Below are 23,743 nucleotides of genomic sequence, written 5' to 3'. Positions count from 1 at the left end.
CTTTGCTCTCCATTGTACAGGTAGATCAAAGTAGTGTATAGTAGCTCCCATCTCAAATAAAAGAATAATTTTTAGGGCGTGGATCAACCTGACTATTGGGGAGAATGTTAAATCACTAACAAATAAGTACTCAAAGATGTAGTTGTTTAATGACATAAAATTGACTGTAAGAGATTCAGCAATCAAAAGGAGAAAATAATTGCTTGGATTTAAAAATGTGATTATAATTGGGTTTTACTTAAATCTGTCATGCACATCCTAATAATCAGAATTTTAATGAGTTGGTGTAGCCCTAAGCACAGACAGACATCTACTCAATCAAGTTACCATGATGTAGCAAATCAGCTACATTAACTAAATGTTTTTATGCTCTTCTTCACTGTGAATACAAAGAAAATAAATTTAAATTAAACTTGCTTTTTGGCAGATGCATTTCAGTGGTGACAAAAGATACCCTAAGACTGTGGATTTTGTTTCAGTGACCAACCTGCATAGTTTTAATTTAGAGGTTTAACTAGCTGTTGTTAATCTTTCCCTTTTATGTAGTGATATGGGGCCACAGGGTAGGTAAGTTTAAATGATTATCAAAGTGTCTCCTTAAAGTGGGAAGAAAAAAATGTACGAGAAGCACATGAGGAGATATGTAAACAGAACTAAGAAAATTGTGAGCCTTTCAGAAGTGATGGGAAGAGTTCTGTGTGGAAAATGGAAAAGTGGTCATTAAAGAAGGCAAGCTATTTTTTAATAGCTTTAATGAGATCTTGGGAGGATTCGGTTGTAAGTTTTCCAAGAAATAAAAACCATATATAAAAGCTTGATGTTCAGGTAAGGCCAGATTCCCTGTATCCAAGTGCTAAGAACTTGCTGATAGTGGAAGCAATGGATAGATGAAGAAGGGCATGTATGGAGAATATATACTAAAATGATATACAAACTGTGTTTGTTTATTTATTTATTTTAATAAAACACAGTGTCATGGTCTCACCTTTGATAACTTCTAGCTGAATCTGCTTAAGATTTCAGTAACAAAGACCTCGTAGGCTTTCCAGAGTAGTTTCTATTAATGTATTAGAAAATTGTGTGTAAAACATGTCAAAAACATGAAAGCAGAACTTAACCCTTCCTGAAATGTTTGAACAAACAATATTTCAAGGATTAAAATATTGCAAAATATAAACTCAATGCCATTTACTTAATGACAAGATTTGGCACTTCACTGGCTTTTGAAGACTTGGCAAGAGTAGCAGGCCTCAAGTTGTACAAGGCATTTGTGGTTAAATATTGGAGAACTGACTCACTATTTAAACAATTTCAAGTCAGGCTTCCTTTTCAAGAATTAAGCTAGATTCTCTCTTCTTCCTTGGCCCCATTACTTAATTATTGTAGCCTTCCACTATATTTTCCCATCTCCTCGCCTTACTCCTTGATCCTGTATCCAAAAAGCATTTCCATAGCACAGCTCTTAAAACTTCAGTCCCATTTCTGCTGGTTTATCGTTGTGTAAAAATGATGCTTTCAGTATATGCTATTTCTTAGAGGATGTTTTAAAAGAGATTCAGATTTTCCAAGAATAAAATAATTTATAATGCTTGCCTGTTTACCTTTTGTCATGGTTTGGAGTTTGGTGTTCTGCTATTTCTTTTAAAAGGATGCAGTTAATCTGGCAGACATTCACAGGAAACAGTATGGTGGTGTGGATCTGGAGAAATTGTTTTACTAAGAGATGGGAAAATATTTGCATGTGTGTAAGTTGTTTTAAAAATGATACCAAGTAAAACATAAGTCTTGTTTCTCTGGAAGTTTGGTGTAAGAGGATCATTTTTTGGAGAGTGATTAAAGAGTAGAACAAGCAATGATGTCCCACCTCCTCAGAGGGACAAATGGGGATGGTGAAGCAAACAGTGTTTGTGCTCCTGTTCAAGATTGATGTTCATTAAAGACCTAGAGTTTTCAAAATGCACTGAGGTGAAAATTTGAAACTCCTTTTTAAGGCTGTATGTGTGTCTGTGTGCACTTGTTGAATAGAGCAGTTGTACCAACGTAGTACCTGAATGAAATGTGTGACTACACTTTATATTGCACTGGGACAGGCCTAAGTATGGGGGTACCACATCTCCGGATAAGGGAATGCAGTTCTTAGAATGTCATGCTGGAGCAAAGTGGAGAGGTGCAGGATTGGTGTTATGTAAATTGGTCTTAAGCGCCATGAAGTATTTAGGGTTGGCACAACATTGCTGCCTGCTGCAGTTCTCTCTCTGCTCATCTTAGCTCAGCTACTTGACCTGGTCTTTAATCTTCACTTCTGTGGTAATTGTGGTGAATATAAAAGCTTTTCTGTCAGAATGAGCATGTGGTTTTTTTTAAGGAATTACTGTTGAACAGTGTTCCTGCAAATGTTTAACTATCTCCCCTAAATTTGAGCATTTTGCTGAAATGATCCCTTCTAAAGAGAACTGTAAAGAATTAATTTAATAGTAGCATACCATTTCAAATTTTTTGCATAATGACTCTTCAAGATCAGTTGCTAGTTCTGTATTTAAACAAACAACAAGGCTCCAGTGTTTCATTTTATTCAATTTTAGTTTTATTAAATGATATTGGCTATTTTTATATGGCTCTAATAAATATGAAATAAAAAGTTGTTCATTTTGAATCCAAATATATGGAAACATATACAGCAAAATAGGTCAAGTTGTGAGGTGATCTGAGTGTTAAAAAGCAGGAGTAAGGAAAAAAAACTCTCCAGTGAGTTTGAGGAGCAGGCAGTTGGCAGCAGTAGAAGGTGCCGCAAAGGAATGCTGCTGAGAGGGCGAGTTCTGGTGTGATCCTGCATCGGCCTCCTCAGGGCGTGTTCAAAGAGGCTCTGAGGGCACTGCACTGAAATGGCAAGCTGGTCTGCTCAAGCTGGTGTGTGGTTGCAATAATTTTGTTTTCATTGGAGCCAGAAAGCTTTTACAGTTTAGCTTGGGTTATGTCAGTTTTGTTGTTTTGTTTTCGTTTTTTTTTTTTTTTTGGAAAGGGCTAAAGAGAGAAAAGGGGTGTACATTTATTGCTGTGTTTTGATCATAAGTCTGACAACATGCTCATTTAATAAAAATATTGAGTGAAAACTCCACCTGTTAGCATAAGCAAAGTTATAAACTGGATTTTGCTGCTTCACCTCAACCCTTAGTACTTTGTTTTCCCTAATTGCAGCCAGCGGCACCAAACTATTTCTCAGCATGTTTAGTTTCTTCTTGGATCTCCTTCATTGTAGTTTTTAACTCTGCTATGGTTTGTTAGTACTGCTTTTTTCATCCTTCTAACGTACTGAGGCACCTTCAATATTAATTTTCTTAGTAATTGTTGCCAGGTGGATGAAGGGCAAGGACTATGTCTGACCCTGGTTCAGTTTGCTTTACTGTTAAACCTCCTTCTCCCCAAAACGCATTTGCTTCTTGGGTGTGAATTGTTGTTACATTGCTGTTTGTCAGACTGTGCAAGGCAAGAGCCTTCCAGAACACCTGAAAGATGAGTAGATTTGAATGATGGTGGGCAGGCATGGAGAACATTTTGTGCTTATTTTGCTGTATTTCTCATGGGGTTTCTCCCTGCTCTTCTGAACACTCATATGCCATTAAAGCCCTGTGTTTCCATGGGCCAGCATTCCAGCTTTGGCACCTCTTTTGTCTGTTGTGACTCCAAACATGCAAGTCAATCTTTGCTGATGTACAGATGTTACTTTTTTTCTTTTTGGTAATTATAAAGCCAAGAAGTTCTTATTTTGACCATTGTGGAAATAAAGCTCTTGGATTTTAAGGCCACGCTCAATAATTACTAGCTTTATTTTGGTGCTTCATCTCTTATGCACATATGAGGTCTGGTAGGTGGGAGTCCCGTGTACCAGAAACATTTTGTTTCCAGTTGAAAAACTTGGCTTCATGGCAGTGAAGATGTGCTAGCCAAAATAAACAGAAGGTCAAAGTATAGGTTATTTTAATCTGAGTAGGACACCAGGTTTCTTAAATCATCTAGAATTTGCCAGCATGGATTACATCACAACTCTAAAGACCTAGGGTGTATCACATTTGGTGCAGAGGTTATCCATTTAATTGGTTGCATTAGCCAGTTGGGAAATGGGCAGTTTTCAGCTACCAGCAAAATTCAAAAGACTGACTGCACTATCATTCAGCATCCTTCATCTATATTCTGAAATGAATAGCATGCCAATAAAACAGTAATTGTCTTGCTAAATAATATTTTCTTATATGTGAAATTGGTTTATCTTATTTGTCTGCTGTCTTACACTTTGCATCAAAGTTTCTTTTGTGTGGAAAGATGAAAGGCACTTTGCTGTAGTGACTACTCTGGTTCATGAGAAGAGCATGTAATGAGTTACTTAGAAATTTTCTATGAATAACCTGAAATGTTCAGATTTATACTCTCAATTTCAATTTAATCTCTGAGGCAACACTTTCCAGGTGAAATTGTCACCTGCTGTAGAAAAACCATTGACATCAAGAATTGCTCAGAACCAGAGATGAGAAAATGAGTTAGAATGTATCTGTAGGGATTTGGCTGTGATTTCTTCAAGTATTTGCAATTTGAATGTGAGATTGCAGGATGGGCAGGTGTGCTGATGCTTGCTGTAAAACTAAATTTGGGATACTTTTCTGGATCCCTCTAGAAATGTCAACATCCAAATTCTTGAGGGCCAGGAATTTTGAACTTTGGGAGGAAGTTATCCAAGTTAGTTTTGCCTCATTCAGTGTGTTTAATTGTCTAGCACATTATTTGTGATATTTACTCCTATTGTCTAGTTTAGATGTAGTTTAGGCAGCCAATGTTTGGGCTCTAAATAGAATGATATATGACTAAATGGAAAGACATAGCAGAGGGCCTAGCTCTGTGGCAAGCTAGTGCTTTGGAAGGTCACTTTTTCATTTGAAAAGACTGTGCAGAAGATGGGTTAACAGACAAGGCACCGTTGCTTCTCCCTGCCTCTTCTGAGGTGTGCTGTGGTTTGGGGTTCATTCTCTGCCTGATTTTTAGGAGGTTTGTGAGAGGAATTTATGTGTACAGAAAATATCTCCTGAAGTTCATGTTCGATTCTGCAACCAGAGCACTCAGGACTAAGTTAAAATCAGCTTTTAGATCAGCTTTGCAACCATGAGCTGACTTGAATGGGGTGACTTTGAGCAAATGAGGAGTAGGATAGCAGCATGTCCGTGTGACCTTTCTTGTGCGAGGGGAATACATGCCTTGTTCTCATCATTGCCAGCCTGGAGAGACTGCAGAATTGCAAATGCTAGAATATCTGCAAGCTTTTGACTGTGTTGTTCTTTTTAAAGTATCTACTGTTGTTTACACTGATGCCTTGTCTTCCTTGACTTGTGAGAGATTGGCATAACTTGTTGGCCTTGCTTAATCTGTGAGGGAAAGAGCCATGTTTTACTTCACAAAGCCAAGTAATAAATCTTAGTGAAGTTACAGCAGTTCCTTCCTTTCACTCCCATTAACAAGGTTTAGATGAGTGTTGGTCCTGGTTTCTCTTGCCTGGGATTTTTACCTGGCAATGCAGTAATGAATGTGTTAGGGATAAGCAGAAGATACCCTCCATGCCTTTCCCCCTCCTTGCAGAACTGCACCCAGCCATCACTCATGCTTTGTGAGTGGGAAATTACAGCTACTAAATTTGACATTGTAGACATAACTTAGGGTTGTGACTGTGGAAATGTCTACTTCTTGTATATTTAAGTTTGGGTAAATATTTTGCAATCTGGGAAAATTTTAAAAAGTCCTGAACTGAATAAACAGCCAACTTGTGATTGGAAGCAACTGTTTGGAGAATTTTGTTATTGCTTTACATTTAAAAGAAGTTAGGTGCTGCAAGTTTGTGTGCTTTATTTAATCAATTATAAAACTCTGTTTAGATTGTTTAAGAATCATTCTTAGGTAACTGAAATAGGCTACTCTGCTTTAGGTAGCCAAACCATGTAAAAGGTTTAAAACTGTGCTAGAAAAATACCAAGGTAAAGACCAGTGCAAACATACCTGCATTAGGATAGCTTGCCTATGAACATTTTTATTTTAATTATTTTTCTAATGACTACCTCCTAAGATTTCACCAGAGTGGGTGGGTCAGGTTTTCTGCTCCCTCTTTCCATTTGCTTCTTCTGAAAATTTTAGTAGGGGATTTGGTAAACTTCAGTCCCAGTAGTTAGTAAAGTGGCTAATTTTTCTGAAAACTGGGTGGATGTGACTAAGGCTGTGATTCTGTCCCCAGCTGGCTCTGACACGTGCTGTATTCTCTGCTAGCTGATTTGGTATGCTAAGCCAGCAGAAATCTAACCTGACTGAAACCACAGTTTAATAATACCAGCTAGATTGTGTAGGGTCACCCCATAACCAAAACTTGACCTTGCAGAGGGATAGGTACACAGGTGTATGCAAAAATACATCTCTGTCAAGCAGTTCAATAAGTTTACCTTTTGGTACCTTTGTGAAATCTAGGGTTTAGTTTCAAGTTAAGTATAGGTTGTTAATTATTTCCTTTTTTTTAATGTCTTATTGCAGAGCACTCACAAATTTGAGTTGATCATCTGTATATGTTAATCAGAATGGCTTTATTGGGTCGCACTTGAAGTATCGGTTTGTCCAGTATCCTGTTTCTGACAGTATATAGTAAATTCTGAGAGCCAGTAGTAAATATATAGGGAAGGGAGTAGTAAGAAGGAACATTTTTGATTATTCCTTAAGACCCTTCTAAGCATCTGCACCTTAGAGATTTTTTGAGCAAGATACGACATCTTTGAGTTTAAAAGTTCTTTGTGGAGCTTGCATCTGTCCAGTGTACTTTCTGAACTTTAACATTTTGGAACTCATTCCCACAAGACATTGCAGATCTGCTTAGCTACAGATCATGTGCAAGAAAGAACTTTTATGTGTTTGAACCCCCCCTTAATAATGTCAACTGCTCTTCCCTAATAGTTGCATTTGGGAAATAGTTGTGCTTTATTTATCTTCTCTTTGTCACCTATAATTCTGTACTCATGCCCTGTGTGCTCCTTTTTTCAGGCTGAGTTGTCTAAGTAGCATATTTCTGCTTTTACTCTGTGTTTTTTGACAGGGGAGCCCTGATGGCATACATTACTACATCTGTGGATACGCTATGGATTCACACAGTAGAATTGTATTTTTGGTTTGGCACTTTTAAGTCTTTCCAAACAGTTATGTTTCATTTGCTTTATGATAGCTGTCCAGCTAGAGTTTCCATTGGGCTGCATGATTATGTGACTGATCTTTCCTAACAGATAGAGCTCCTTTGCTAGGAGTGTTATTTTTGCATTTGCCAGTGTTGAATTTCTGGTAATCTCTTGCACAATCCCTTCACAAGTAAGAGGGTTCTGCAACTGATGGAATCATGCCTAGGACCTGGGAGGAAATTAGGACTACATTACATGTGATGTTATGCAAAAATGCAGAGAGCTTTGGTTTGCCAAGATGCTTTTAATCCAGGGGCAAGACTGGGGACAGCTGATGAATACAAAGAATTGCAGTAAAAAATGTGTAAGCAAAGCTGCAGTGGTCTTAAAGAAGTTTGCATAGACATAATAATAAAGTATTATTGTGAGAAATTAGCCCTTTTATTGAGTTTAATAAGCAGCATCAAAGGAAACATCAAGTGCTTGTTTGGCAATTTTACAAACTGAGAACAGAGACTGCCAGCTGTTAGCATGATGGAAGCAGCAGTTAGCTTTAAGTCTTAGATGTGAGTGGATAGCTAGTGTGAGAATAATCCAGGGGGTGGGGAAGTAAAAGCAAGCAATTTATGGTTAGTGTCATGGAGCAAGAATCATGAGGGAAGCAGAGAAAGGGTGATGTGTTAGCCATACAAGTCAGCATTTGTGTATGTTCAGTAGGATAAGCAAGAGGGAGTTAAATAGAGTGAGTTGTACATGTTCTTCTGTTTGTCTGCTGTGGTTTGGGTTGGGTTGGTATGCACTGAGGATAACGGGAGCTTCACATCTGTCATTTCCACACTGAACTGGCTGTGCAGTGAGTGGAGAATGAATGGAGTCCCCAGTGTGACAGGCTGCATTGCAGAAAGGAGTGCCGGATTAATTTCTTCCATAGCATTGAAATGTCAGGGCAACTCTGAGCTCAGTCTTATCTAAAACATCGTGAAGACCTTGCTTGAAATAATACTTGCAGAATAATTATAAACAAAAGCATGTCTTTTTCTTAGTTTACTAACTGCCATCTCAAAAACAAGAGAAAAAATGTTATTTTTATTTACCCTTCTAGTTCTAGGTCCAATGATTAGTTCTGTGACAAGACAGCATGACACTTTGAGTATGACAGAAGCCCTGATGCTGCAGCAGAGGCTGGGAATATTAATGGCCAAATCTAGGTGAGTGTTTCTTCATTCTGCCAGTTCCCTAGCTGTTTAATGTCTTCCTCATAGCCTTTGTTCACATCTCTCCTTTGAAGGAGCATTTCAGTTCTTGGTTTTCTGAAATATTAATATTAGAGCATACTTGAGACAAAATAACAAGCTTGTATGATTATTGATTACATACCCTTTCTTTGTTGTTCCTGAGGTACAGAGGCTGTGCTTCAAAAATCTTGATATACACAATATGCTACAGCTTTCTTCTTGCAACTCTAGTGAGTTTTTTTTTCTCCAAAGTGCTTTGCAATTTAAGTTCTGGGTTGTTTTTTTTAAAAAGTTTTTTTAAGGAAGCAGCACCTGTATTCAACAGACTTGGTCAGTTATTTCATGCTGAATGCATAGAAAGTCTGATACTAACAGCATGCAGCTATGTAGTTCTGCTTTCACTACAAAAAACATTTGAGGAGGTCTAAGTCTGGGCTTTATTAAGTGCATGCATATTTATTAAGGCTGCTTGAGGCATATGCCGCTACATTGTATGGAGCAGAGTATCCCTGTTAATCTGCCCTGAGGCTGTTGTGACCTGTTGCTCCTCATGGCGGGGGATTCCCAGGGTAAGCGGTGCCGTGGCACCAGGCTGACAAGGACATCTGAACATTGCTGGAGTGAGGCGCTGAGGGGTGCCAGGGTAGGAACCAGGATCAGGTGTTACTGCCTGTATCTCCCTTTCTCAACAGAAGAGAAAGAACAACTACTACTGCTACTACTACCACTATAAAAATTTCAAAACTTTGCAATGGAAAAAGAAAAAAAAAAAATTGTGTGTAGCATAGCTTCTCTCTGCAGCAGTAGAAGCAAATGAGCGATGCCCGGTTTTATTTTGAGTTGGGGAAAAAAATCTTTGTCAATATAATGCTTGTTTTCATGTTATGGACAGAAATGACATTAAAGAATCATGATTTCATGATTTTGAATAGGTGTCTGGTACTTTGCTTCTTTATCACTGGATTAATTGGAGCAGTGTTGTTACCTCTGCAGGGGGTTCTTGGTGGCTGATTTATACAGTCTCTAGAGTAGGAGTCTCTTTTGAGTGGCTTTTCTGATGAAAAAAAGTGGAAAAGTTAACTGCTCTTCATTGTATTCTTTGCATCTTACCCCTTAGCAGAGTAAGGAGCTACATGAATACTACTGCTGCATGCTAATACAAATGTCTATCTAGAAACCAAGTCATAATTTTCTTAAGATGATAACATAGGATTTTTTTCCCTCCAGTCAGGAAAACTTATCAGTCCACACTGTCTTCATTCTTCTCGATTTCTAGTGTTGTATCTCTTGTTGACTTAATATAGCTCTCTTCCAGGATTTTTCATTTGTGTAGTGGAAATTTTAATTCTTATCCAATATAAAAATTATGTATATGGGTTAAGTTTTCTTTTGTCAGACTTTCTTGTATTTAAGAAATGTGAGACTTAACCCCTTTTTCATGGTGGTAGAGGATGAAACAGCAAGTTGTGAGACTTTGTTCTGTGAACATTTTATTAAACTGTTTTGTGAAAGTTTTGCCATACCCAGAGAAGTCTTTAAATGAAAGTACCAAAAATACCAAGGTGTTTTTTTTTTTTGTTTCATTACTTTAGCCACGCTCTTCAGTGTTACCACCTTTTACTGTTTTAAAACGAATGTGTAACACAATTTAATCCAAATAGAACTTAACAGAAATAAGGAAAGAAACCCAAGTTTTAAAATATTTGTGTTGAATGTGGGTTTTTTTCCTTCCCTTGTCTTTGATTACCTAGTTTGATATACACTGCCATATGGGAAATACTCTGAATTGGAAGCACAGAGCCTTACTGCATGGCTGCCTGCAGAGGGCTGCCTGCAGGCCTGGAACCCCTCCTGGAACCCAGGGCTGCCAAAGCCTGGGCAGCCATATGGGCTTTGCTGGTGCTTGGTAACCTGCTACAGCCCAGGGCTTCTAGGGGTGTCTCTAGTGCTGTGCTCCTGAGCCAGGGAGTGCTCATTTAGGTGGAACTGGAACCTAGGTAGCTGCCTGGTGTAAGAGCCTGGTTTAGGAAATTAAAATCTTGCACAGTAAGTGATTGGGTTTTTGTTTTTCCCCCAAGCTGCTGCCATGGGAATTAAGGTGACAAATCAAATGAGTCTGTTTGGTAGTAACCTCAAGGTGAGTTACTGGTAGGACTTTACAGCTTTGTGTTGCCACTCCTTACTGTCAAATCCAAATTAACCATCATATCTGTAGTATCTATATTGACCTTTTTATTAAAGGTGACTGGAAGATTCATCATGAAGAATTGTATGTCAGAGTAATTTGCATTGGCTTGTTTGTTGATGTTGCTTCATTTTTACTTCAACTAAATGATCATTTTGTTGGTTGGGGTTTTTTTTCCCCTTTAGAGATCAGATGGTCTTCTGAAGAAGTCATGGGTAGCTGTTGTAGCTGTCCAGATAAAGAAACTGTCCCAGATAACCACCGAAACAAGTTTAAGGTATGCAGCTGGTGTGATGTGCTGTGAACTATTTTGTTGTTTTCTTACAGACCATGTCTGTGATTAAAAAAAAGTAATGAGAACGGAGTGCAAATTTCTGAGCAGCTGAAGCACTGCAGTTGCAGGTGCCTGTGGCTACAGGTTTCTCTTGTGCCTTTGAGAAACCCTCTCTTCTCAGCAGTGACAGGAATTCCCTAGACAGGGTAGGCTTGTTAGGACAGTTTGGATCTTCAGGGAAGAGAAGAAGCTTGTGATTTTCATCCATCTCCATTTCAGTTGGTAGAGCCCAAGTAAGGAGTGTTGCCTATGGAAAGTTACATTAGGAAAGGAGTCCTTAGCATAAGGGAATCAGTAGCTTTTGGGGAAGTGTGATTATGAACCTGAATGTGGAATCATCAACAGAAAATTTTAGGATTGCTGATTTGACTTGAAGGTTGCTACTGATTATACATTTTGAAAACTTTTGTCCTTTATGTGGAGAAATGTTATTTATAAGTGCCCTTTTGTCTCAAAAATCTCTGGAATTTATAAGCCTGTGAACACTCGTTCATGTGCTTGACATGTTGAGCATGAAGCAGCTGAAGTCAGTGACTGTAAGTCAACATGCCTTTGCATAGGTCACACAAGTCAGATTTGCTTCTGTGCTCCAAACTGTCTCTGTGAGTTGACAAAGGAATGTAATGCTTCCATAGTGAAAACTGATTCATGTGTTGCCTTAGGGCAACCATAAAATGAGCTTTAAAGCCATGGGAATTTCTGGAAATGTTTAATATTATCAGTTAAGAAAGCTGAAGGATAAAATATATTTCTGTTTTCTTGCTCTTTATGCATCACTTTATGTAACTGGTTCCTATTTTTCTCTTTGTAGAATTTCCCTATTGTTTGTTTAGCAGGGGGGTAGGGGAGGGAGAGATGAAGGAATGTAATCTGCAAAATGAGGAAAATGGGCATAAGCCTCACAGGCAGATGAAATGATTCCTAATTCTTTTCAGTTAACTAGATTTCAAGTTGAAAATGTATTTTTTAAGGAGTCACATTAATTCCGTAGGGATTTTTTTCATAACTTTTTTATTGATTAAGAAAGAATCCTACTAAAAGCAGCATTGTAAGGTAAAATAGAGGGGACATATATATTGTCCAAATTCTCTAAAGGGTGCAGATGACCTCAAAACTGGCCTAAAAGCAGAAAGAGCAGGAGTTTAGCTTTATATACATTTTTTCACACAAGATAACTATAAGGTATTTGAATTATTGGTTGACTTTAAAAAGGCAAATGTCTAAAACTGTTGGCTGATTCAGTGCAGTGCAAGGCTATACATGTATGTGAAGGAAGCTGTATCTTGGAGCCACTTACCCTTTCTCATTCCTTTTCCCAACTGTAAGCAGAGTTATATGACAAAGCAAATATTTTTTTCAGAAATGGGGCTCTGAAACATTCCATTATCTGAGGTATGCCTTATCCATGTGGGAATACTAGAATATGTACATAAAGCCAGTTAAAAAAAATATTTAACTTACAAATCTCTTCTACTTTAAATTTCTCATCAGATTTTACAGTAATGTTAGGCAGCCTCATTTGTATTGTTTTTAAATAAGTATTATTTTAATTTTCTAAATTCTGGGTTAGGATAGCACAGAAACTAGTTTATGAAGTTGTTTTTTTGGTTTTTTTTAAACATTCACTTCAAGGATTGTAACTAGTACGATAGCACAGATGAAGTCTACCAGCCAGGCATTAAGATTATTAAAAATGGTGTTGTTTCTCAAAAGAGTAATTGCCTAATGCTTTTTAACTTCTTTTTTATAGGTTATTAATGTGGATGATGATGGTAATGAACTGGGTTCTGGCATAATGGAACTTACAGATACAGAACTAGTTTTGTACACCCGTAAAAGGGACTCTGTCAAATGGCACTACCTCTGTCTCCGTCGCTACGGCTATGACTCAAATCTTTTCTCTTTTGAAAGCGGTCGAAGGTGTCAAACTGGACAAGGTATGTGGAAATTTTGTATATAAAGCTTCTTGCAAGTTTATTTGATGTTGGAAGATATTTGCCAGTCCTTTGGCAAGAGTTATAAAGGCTATAATTCTGTATGTGAATGTGTTTTATGGAACATAAACCTTATGAGGAATGGTCTTCTGGTAAAATGAGGATTTGAGTTGCACGTGTTTTTTGGCATTTGTAGGTCTGGAGGACTTCAAGGTTCTATGTGAGTATTCTTTTGGTCAACATAGGAGGTGGGTTTGACAGGGAAATTCTCCTGCCTCAGAGGTTGACTTGACCTCTGGGAGAGGCAGTAGAATCTGAAACTCTGAAGGAATGCCCTCAGAATTCAACAAATTCTCTATTTTTAAGGTTTTAAGAGCCTGGAGCACTGATATGAACAGGATGGCCCCAGCTTATTATTGTCTTCAGTAATGCACTGGTGTTTCATCCTCTTCCTAAAGCAAATACCACTTTCATTAATATCAATGACATAATTCTCAGATTTTGATGGTTTTGTATGAGGTGTGTATACTTCAGGTATGCTCAGTTATTTTTTGAGTGGCTTTCATCAGAAAAAGATGGTTACCTTTCCAGTAGCCAGAGCATGGCTGCCTTGGCCAAGGTTGGCTCCCTCTGAGAATATTTCTCTTTTCCCTGCAGCAGTCCCTGAGGTACTGAGCTGTTTCTGTTGAGCTCTCAGCCTTGTTTTGCATCTTCCTACTGTGAAATAGCTGTGTGTGCTTGGAATTCTTATGCATTCATATGTTGTGAAGTTAAGTTCCAATGTTCTTCTGGATTTTTGGCATTTACCAGTGTTCATATCAGTGATTTTAGACATTGAGAAATCACAGGTTTTGGTTTTTAATTTTACTGTTAAAAAGTCAGAAAGATTAAAGAATTGGATCACATATAAACCTAGTCAATATTCATTGTCCAAGCAAAAGTAAAGGAAGAAAAGGTTTTTTTTTAATGGGAGTTTAAAAGGCACTCTCAGTCCATCTCCTAATGAGAAATGGAGATATTTTCAAACATTGACATATACTCCATACTAACCTAAATTTTCATAATTCTTAAAGTAATAAACTTTGTTTTGAAAATAATAACTTTAATGTGTTTTGCAGTTGAATTTACTGTTTCTTCTGAACATTGAAAACAGATACTAAAAATACTTAATTGAAATACTAATTTGAAGGTTGTTCTCTACAGTCTATTAGCAAGTCTGCAAAATCTTACACCAAGTCTAATTGACTTCTCCACTTTCCTTCTAATTTTTTCCTTTTTTTTAATAAACAAGATTAAGCAGGCTGTGTAAGCAGCAACCCTTTCCTCCCTCTTTTGTTTCTTGCCTTCCTTATGTAATACTAAAATCCTGTGAATATTGGGAAAAAAGAAATCTGGCAGAAAATGTTCTCTGCTGCCCTTTTGCAATGGAACATTGTTCCTGAGACCTACAGTGGGTTTTGTGGGCACAGTTGCAAAACTTCATCTTCACTTCATGGGATGACCAAATTTTTCATTTGAGAATTCCCTGAATACTGCCCAGCAACTTCTTACATTAGTCAGTATTCTGTTTCTGTTTTTCCTTTAATATCAAGTTATTTCTATTGTTAAGCTGTGAGCAGCAATGATGGTGAAACATTGAGTTTGTGCTAGGTATTAAAAACATTGCAGACATGTCTTTGGACCACATCTAACAGATAATTCAGGATTTAAAACCTGGACAAGTTGGTATGTCACCATATTGTGTGACAGTTCACATTGTATTTAATATGAATGTATTTAAAGGCAGCTGAATTTCTCAGAAACATACTCTAGGTTCACAGACTTTTTAAAGTTTGTGAACCTAGAGTTCTAAAAAATTCTGGGTTTTGTTCATTAAGATTCAAATATCCAGTGTGAATGTTCAGAAATATACAAAATATTACACATGGTCTATTGTACATGGCTGGATTAGGGGTCAGGGACATAGGGTAGTAGAAGTTCTCTAGCTGCAGTGTTGCAAACATGAAGCTCATTCAGTGCAGCAGCTGCATATTAATAGCTGAGCATTGTTCCTCGTAGCCCATATGGTGTGTTCCCAGGTGGGCTTGTGTGAACTTGTGCCATGTGAAGCATTTCTGGTGGTTCTCATCTGTCACAGCTCTGCATCCCTAGATAAATATATGATGGTAGTAATTGCCAGCATATTCACATAACTGCACTTGCAGAAGTGGCTATATAGGTAGGTACTTTTCAGTAAAGAGTGTTTTAAGATTGTAATACTCACTTTAAAAAATGAGCACCTGCACCCACGTTTAACAAGCGTGTCAACTTTAACTTCATGCTTTCAATGGAAGAATAATCCAAAGCTGCGCCTTTGCTGGTGAGGGTAAGTTGGGACACTCCCTGCTGTTCAAAGGCAAAGTGGCACAATACACACGCAAAATACACGGTATTGCTGCTAACTTTGTGTTCTGTGTCTATCCTTTAGCCTAAAGCAATTAGTTTGTTACTGTCTGTTTCACACAGTTTGTCTTACTAGCTTTTCATTTGAGTCTTCTTAAAGAAACTGAATTTATATCCAGTGTTTAAATCCTTTTCTGTTGTGCAGGTATCTTATTTTTGTGGTAGTTTAATAGAAATCTGATTTAGGAAATACAACTTTGTAGCACCTCTGTAGTTTAATTTAATGTATTTAAATGCATATTTATTTAACAGGTATCCTTTTTATTAGCTTTAAAAAAAAAAACAAAAACCAACTTGGTTTTTCCCCCTCATTTAGCACTCAAAACTTATTTTTGCTCCTAACTGAATTGGTTTTCTGTTCTTATTTAACTTTTGGTGCATGGGAACCTTATTCTTCTATTAGACAACCACTTTAAAGGTTGTCACAGTAATTTTGTGTGTTTTGGTGCAATAAAAATTTCGTAACACTTTTGCTTCTTTAACAGGTTTTCATTATGAGGATTCCAGTTCTATTCCTTGCAAGTTATATATATTGTAAGGCCTGATTCTGAGTTACAGGGTTTTGATTTTTTTTTTTGATGTATTTATAGGAATCTTTGCCTTTAAGTGCGCCCGGGCAGAAGAGTTATTTAACATGTTACAAGAGATAATGCAGAATAACAGCATAAATGTGGTAGAAGAACCAGTAGTAGAAAGGAATAATCATCAAACTGAGTTGGAAGTACCAAGAACCCCTCGAACACCTACCAGTAAGTATGGTTCTACTGTCAGATGACATACCTGAATGTAATTTAGTTAGCTGAAAATAGCATTTGATTTGAATTTAATCTTTAAGTAATTAAAAAGAAGGCTAATTTAAAGCTAAGAGGTAGTAATGCATTCTCTCAAGGTACTTGCTGAGGATTACCTTCAAGTAAGTTTTGGGAACTTAATTGTTGCATAAGAGCACTTACGAATACACCTATTGAATTGCTTTATGATATGTCAACATGCTTTCCCTGTAGCATTTCAGAGAAATGTTAATGCTGGGCAAGATTTCAAATTTTTGATTAGGGGGAAAAAATACTGTTTAAATCACATGTGCAGTTGGTTTGGAATCTTTCTCTTGCTCTGAGTAGGATGAGTGAAGTATTTATCTAAAATTTTCTGGTATTTCTGAAATCTCAGGCAGATGGCTTGATATTTGAAACCAGGAATTCCAGTTTATTGATGATTTCAGAGAAATGGAAGCTTAGATAAAGGAATCTCTCTGTTTGTCAGGGGGAGATGTTAGTGGGGGAAAGAGAAGTTGGAGGGAGTTTACTGGGTGTGTAATACACCTAGTTTTCATTGGCTGCTTCATAAATGTGTTCTGGTAAATACTGGGATGCTGTTCTGTTTTCCATTTCCTTCCTCCAAGCAAAATTGAGCTTTGTGAATACTTAATATTGTTTTACATATTTTACTTTCTCTTTTGAAAATTAAACTTAAGATGTAAAGTATCTTATTCATATACAGTAAAATGTTCTATTTTAATATGGTTTTGGCTGTTTTCTAATTGAACCAGCTCCTGGATTCAATGCACAAAGTTTACCCAACGGCTATCCCAGATACCCATCTTTTGGAGATGCTTCATCACACCCTTCCAGCAGGCACCCTTCTGTCGGCAGCGCACGCCTCCCCTCTGTCGGTGAAGAATCAACACATCCTTTACTTGTAGCAGAGGAGCAAGTGGGTGTTCTTTTCCCTTTGTACGACTGAGCTTCTACATTGCTTCAGATTTTTCTCATGATTGTTCTGTTGGCTTTCGCTTGCGTCTCAGTATCAGGTGTACGGTATTCCTACAGTATTTTAACTGCCTCAGAAAAGTGTTTGCCTTGCCTCTTTAAAATGATCCTTTGTAGAATGGCTTGCTGAGGAATTTATATTTTATATTAAAAAAAGATAGAGAAAGTATGTGTTTGCATTATATATACTCTTTTCAAAAATTTCAGTAACTATTTTTAAACATGAGTAATTGTACATTATAATGAGAGATCCTGGTCAAAAAGCTTCTTTATATGTAAGTCTTCTATTTGCCAAATAGAAGTCATGGAATAATTTGCAATAGAAGGGACCTCCAGTCTCTATATCAAAGTTTTAAGTTAGAGAAAGCTGCACAGACCATTGTCCTGGCCATGTTTTGAATACTATGGGCAAGGGGATTCCACAGAATCTGAGCCATGTGTTCCAGTGTTTCACCACTGCTGCTGTGAAATCATTTCTCTCTAATGTTTCTCTAATGTTATCAGATTTTTGCCTGTTACATCTAATGTTGGCCTTTTGCTAAACATCCCCAAAAAAGGTCTGGCTCTGTTTTTGCTTTCTCTTTTAGGTAGTTGAAAATAGCTATTAGGTGGTTCCCTGCATTCTCTTAAAATGGAACTAAGATGGTGTCCTCAGCTTCTCCTTGTATGTCATGTGCTCCAGCTCTAGTCATGGCCCTCCAATGCACCAGCCTCAGATTGGTGCTGTCTGTTGTGTACTCTGGAGCTCAGGTTCAGTCCTGTGAGAGCTGCATTCATGGTAATAGTGACTTTCCTTAACTTACTGGCTGTGCTGTTGCTAGCACAAACCAGTGCATGTTTGGTTTTCATTGCTCCAAGAGCAGACTGATGACTCATATTCAGCTTACCATCCACCTGGATCCCTGACGTTTTGCTGCAAGGCTGTTTTCAATCAGTTGTTATGTGGCCTGTACTGTTGGTGTTGTTTCATACCAAGCACTGAATCTTTTATTTGCTGTTGCTGAACTTCATAAGGTTTCTATGAGGTCGGTTCTCTAGGCTCTAGAGATCCCTCTCAGTGGAAACCCTGCCAGTCTGGAAAGACTGAAAACTGTCAACTGCAAACTTCTCTCTCATCATTCAGGTTGCTGATGAAAATGACAGTCAAATTTATAAATGTCATGTGGTTTAGGAAGACTTTCATGTGTGACAAGAAACAGTTTTGGAAACCAGAGAAGGTAGCCAGAGCAGAGGGCTGTGAACTGTCTTGTGGGAAAGGATTTGTTAGGAGCCCTCACAGAAGAGCTCAGGTGTTATCATTGGAGTTACTGAATAGTCAGGGAGTTTAAAAAAACAGTGGAGGAGTCAGCTGATCTGGTAAATGACACTTCAGCTGGCAGAGCTTGACAGAGAGGTTGGCAAGCTACAAGACTGCTGCTGTAAAGTACTGCTTTTGCTGTTTGGGTATCCAGACAGAATTCAGATTTGGAGAAGGAATCCAGTCTTTCCCATTCAGCCTTGTATTGATCCACTGTGGAAATTGGAGGGATATAACCTAGGAGGGTATCTCTGCCTTTCTTAGTGACAAACGGTGCCAACTCCTCCTTCTTTTTAGTTTTGAGTGCCACACTTCATATGGAATTGTATATTTTTCTACGAGTTCCTGTTCTTAGGAGGCTGTTGGCTCTTGAAGAAAAAATGGATAGTTCTTCCTGTAGACCTCGACCTCTCTTTTTGTTCCTGGAGTCGTACACAAGGCAGGAGACCGAGGGTTTTCTTAGGTCTCTCTGTAGTTTTCTTTTTGTTTGGGTTTTTTTTTCCTTCTATGGACAGTAGATTTCCTTGCAGTTATGAACATAAACTTAGCTAAAGTAATTGCTGGTCACTGGTAAGGGACAACAAAGTAGACCTCTCAGTGATCTGCCCAGGTATAGTTATGAGCTAGGCTGGAGCAGCCAAGGTGGCCTTGATTAGAGCCAAACTCTAGAACTAGAGCACAATTGAGATAAAGCATCAAATAAAAATAATTATCAGTGTAAGATATAAATTCTGTTTTTTTCATTAGAGGAACATTAACATAAATAATAACGAAATTTCAGGGAAAAAACCTAAAACTGACTACAGTTCAGCAAAATGCAGGAGAGGTGACTTTTGCTCTTAAACACCTGCCAACACAAGTTTTTCTTTTCAGGTATTTAGATTAGAAGAGTGGGGAGTTAAGAAGCTAATAAATTTGGAGGGGGAGGGGAAGGCACTATAGTGTTTGAATTTCTTCTTTTTTCTTTGCCTTTTAGGTGCACACTTACGTAAACACTACTGGAGTACAAGAGGAAAGAAAAAATCGATCAAGTGTGCATGTGCCACTGGAATCAAAGCTTTCAAACACTGAAACAACTAAAGCAAAAGAAGATCAGATGTGTACTGATGACAGAGATGCTCAGGTTCTCCTGGAGCCCGAAGGAGTGAAGTTTGTTTTAGGACCAACACCTGTTCAAAGGCAGTTAATGGAAAGAGAGAAACTGGAACAACTTGGGAGAGATCAAGTCAGTGGCAGCAGCACAAACAACACTGAATGGGACACTGGGTACGACAGTGATGAACGTAGAGAGACGCCATCTGGTAATAAATTGGTGTATGAAAATATCAATAGGTTATCAATCCCTAGTGCCTCAGGGGTCAGGAGAGGTCGCTTGACATCAACCAGTACCTCAGACACCCAGAACATTAACAACTCTGCTCAGAGGAGAACTGCGCTGCTGAACTACGAGAACTTGCCATCCTTGCCTCCTGTTTGGGAAGCCCGGAAGCTGAGCAGAGATGAAGATGACAGTTTAGGACCAAAGACCCCGTCTCTGAATGGCTACCACAATAACCTAGATCTAATGCATAACTATGTCAATACAGAGAATGTAACAGTACCAGCAAGTGCTCATAAAGTAGAATTTACACGACGTCGGGACTGCACCCCAACAGTCTTTAACTTTGACATTAGGCGTCCAAGTTTAGAACACAGGCAGCTCAACTACATACAGGTTGACTTGGAAGGTGGCAGTGACTCTGACAACCCTCAGACTCCAAAAACCCCCACCACTCCACTTCCGCAGACTCCAACCAGGCGCACAGAGCTGTATGCTGTGATAGACATTGAAAGAACTGCTGCTATGTCGAGCTTGCAAAAAGCACTGCCCCGAGATGACGGTACTTCTAGGAAAACTAGACATAACAGTACTGACCTGCCCATGTGAGCCTGGGGAGCATTGAATCATTTGCACCTTTTGTGAAGTTTATAAAATTGAAGATGCGAGTACTTTGCATTTCTTAACACTAACGCCTTTTATAGACTAATAGAACTTTTTCTGCATACTTCATGTACTTGTCTTACTAAAGGGAATTAATGTAGAGCAAGTATTCATTTTAGGTAACACTATTTCATTCTACAGTAGAAGTAATTACTGCATAGCAGCATCACCACCTTTCACAGTGCCTCTTTAATTGATTAGAGTCTGAGTGACATGCCAGTTTTGAATTTTTAAATATTCTGGTCTGGTGCCTATACTCATTAATGGCATTTATAACACTTTTTAAAGCCTCTTGATATGTGCATTATTAGCAGGTAAACCTAATCTTTCAATATACATATCTGACGTTCATTCCTCGTTGAAGTGGTTCCTCCAGAATGAATTGTGTGTAATATGTTACTTCACTCAGTTTGACATACACAAGATATATTGGTTCATCTCAAGGAATATAAACACCCCACCTTTTTTATCTGTGGGCAAGAAGGCCTCTAATTCCTGACAGTTTTCTTAACTTGTGTGATATTTGAGAGGTCCCGTTGATGGTTGTTGATCAGAGCTATAAACACATCAAAAACCAACCTTAAGCTCCTTCCGTTGGAATAGAATTACAAGTGACATATCAAATTCCCTCTGAAATCTGAAAATTTTATCTCATTAGAGTTTTGGGGTTTTTTGTGAAGGAATTCACAGGTGGGCTGTATGAATTAAGGCTCTCTTGTCATTTCTTAGTTCAGTGTGCCTTCTTTTCTTTGCATTTGTGTGTTTCCTTTTTATTTGTTCCATAATGTCTTGTTTGAAAAGTCAAAATTTTGTACATAGCTTTAATTGTCCATGATCATCTATGTGTTTGTCTTACTCTCTGCCTTTGACAAAGCAAGACTCTTGAAGGTCAAATGGTTGTCTTCGTCCAGTGTTCTACTTTTTTATGCCTGACAGAAATATCCCAGCTCTCCAGCAGCATGCATTATTGCACAACTGGAAAGGTTTATTATGCAGTTATTGTCTTCCTCTAAAGCATCAAACACAGGTTACATGGGAGGCAGGGTACTGGACTTGATAGTTCTTTATAGGAAGTTGTACGTTCTAGCAGTGTGCATCCATAGGTGATAATGTACTTTAATTTAAAAAGATACATAGTAAATTATCTGAAGGTAGTATTATCTATGAGCATACTTGTTTTCCTTTTGCAGTTGGTGAATTTGGTTACAATGATGGCTGCTCAGTGTTACAGGTACATCCAGGTAGAATGTTGTTTGTTGAATATGCCAGAGGCACCCTTAGACTTTTTTTTTCTGTTTTGTTTATTAATAGTCTGAATAATCTTAGAATTCTGGCAGTATTGCAGGTGCACCTTGGTACTAGCAGCAGAAGAGATTGCTCTTGAGCCTGTGATTGCAAAGGAACTGACACTTGTGTGAGCTGGTATGATGTAAAATAACCCTTGAACTGTGAGGAAAAACGTGCAAGAAAAGCCATTTGGAGATCTGGAAAAGCATTAAGGGTCTCCATGCAATATTTGAATTGAAGTTTTATAAAAACCGAACTACAGTTATTTTCTGTCTTTTAAATTGGTGTGTATTTCTGTTCCTACAACCTTTTTCTTTGGTCTTCTCTCATTTAGTAGTGGCAGCAGTAGTAGCAGCACCTGAAATATGTCTCTTGCCATACCAATAAGTGGCATCAGGCCGCCTTTTCACTCTGGCTTTCATTATTCTTTACAAACTGTATGGTACTGAAATACCAGATGGACAAAAAACATAATTTGCTGAAGTAAAAGATGAGAGTCATTGAGACCATTGTGAGGAACTTAAAAGAGATTTTTTTTTATAAAAAACCTTATTAATTATTTAATGGTCAGCTTCTGCATACTCTTGTGATAGACTCACTGACTTGTGAGGAGACCTTGGTACTCAAGAAGGTAAAGACTACCTGGAGCTGGTAGGGCATTGGTCTCTTCTCCCAGTCAGCCAGCAACAGGACAAGAGGGCATAGGCTTAAGCTGTGCCAGGTAGATGTTAGCAAGAACTTCTTCACAGAAAGGCTGATTAGGCATTGGAATATGCTGCCCTGGGAGGTGGTGGAGTCACTGTCCCTGGAGGTGTTTAAGGAAAGACTGGACATGGCAGTTGGTGCTGTGGTCTTGTTGACAAGGTGGTGTTTGGTCATAGGTTGGCTTCAGTGATCTCAGAGGTCTTTTCCAAGCCTGCTGATTCTGTGATTCTGTAACTGCTCCCTCACATCTTTGCCATTGCCTCACCTTATGGACCTCCTGGCCTGTACCGAAGAGAAATTACCATGTATTGCAAAACACTTGCTGGGTTAATAATATTGCTGTGATTATTGTTCTTAGCATATAGCTCACTAAATTTGTGAGCTGCATGTGTTTTGAGGCAAACCTGTTTGATCTAGCTAGCTGCTTAGCAATATATGGTCCTCATCTGTATAGTTTGGACTAATTAACTGCACCCTTAAAACACACCTGTGAGGCAGGGAAGTAATAATATTCTTAACTACTAAATAGGGAAGCAGAGTCTTTGGGTAGATCATAAGTGACCTGCTGAAATTTCAACAACCAGCCATATAACTCCTTAGTTCCAGTGCACTGTCCTATGCATTATTCTGAGTAGTCTCAGCTAAAAAGAATGGTCTGAGCAAATTTTTTACACTGTTGCAAGTTTCACAATGTTTTCTTAGCTCTGGTTCCCAGAATGGAAAACATACTGAAATTTCAACTGTCTGTAGCCTTAATTATATTAAGAAGTCTGATGACATATTTTCCAGAACTACTTTTTAACCTGTTAGGTTTAACAGGTGGGATAATGCTTTCTTGTTTTGTATACACTCCAAACATGCTGGGTAGTCCCTGTCACCCACACTACTCATCTTTAGCATTCCTTATTTTCTGCCCCTTGAAGTAGATGCAGTTGCAATGCACTTTACCCTTTGAGACTTGGTAAATATTTTTTCAATTCAGTCTCTTTTAAAGGCTGTGATGTTAGATTTAGTGTCTGTAATCTAGGATTCAGTTTTCAGCTGAAATCTCTCCATGGTATTTAGATCATATTTATTTTGGGCCCACAGGTGTATAGACTGAGAAACTAGAAATATGTAACCATTTTCTTTAGTAAATGTGGCATGTTAAGTTTACATAAACTAGGTCCTGTAAAAATGGTAGCTTTTCCATCCAGTTCTACTTTTCATCCATAATGTGCAGTCCATTGCTGCCCTTCAAACACATTTAACAAGGGGAAACCTTTAACTGTAGGTATTCCTTTAGTGCAATGATTTGAGAAAGACATGTGTTACTGTATCTTTTAAACAAGGAAACTGAGTTGTTAAAGAAAACAGAAAAGTGACCAAAAGTACATAATATTGTGCTAGAAAT

At 38.1% G+C, this 23,743-nt stretch overlaps 1 protein-coding gene across 1 annotated transcript in view; it reads left to right on the top strand.

The window, feature by feature from the left end:
• The window catches only part of FRS2 (fibroblast growth factor receptor substrate 2), a 48,165-nt gene extending 24,706 nt beyond the window's left edge, over positions 1–23,459 (top strand). Inside the window, exons 2-7 of the mRNA XM_005480590.4 lie at positions 8,287–8,392; positions 10,790–10,881; positions 12,689–12,875; positions 15,905–16,063; positions 16,861–17,024; positions 19,354–23,459. Of these exons, the coding sequence (XP_005480647.1) occupies positions 10,816–10,881; positions 12,689–12,875; positions 15,905–16,063; positions 16,861–17,024; positions 19,354–20,304 (1,527 nt within the window). The 5' untranslated portion in view covers positions 8,287–8,392; positions 10,790–10,815 and the 3' untranslated portion in view covers positions 20,305–23,459. The remainder of the gene's footprint in view (positions 1–8,286; positions 8,393–10,789; positions 10,882–12,688; positions 12,876–15,904; positions 16,064–16,860; positions 17,025–19,353) is intronic.
• Positions 23,460–23,743: the final 284 nt, after the last annotated feature.

This window comes from Zonotrichia albicollis, chromosome 4 (assembly GCF_047830755.1).
Source record: "Zonotrichia albicollis isolate bZonAlb1 chromosome 4, bZonAlb1.hap1, whole genome shotgun sequence".
Classification (NCBI taxonomy): Eukaryota; Metazoa; Chordata; class Aves; order Passeriformes; family Passerellidae; genus Zonotrichia; species Zonotrichia albicollis.
This window is presented reverse-complemented; position numbering and strand designations above follow the sequence as displayed.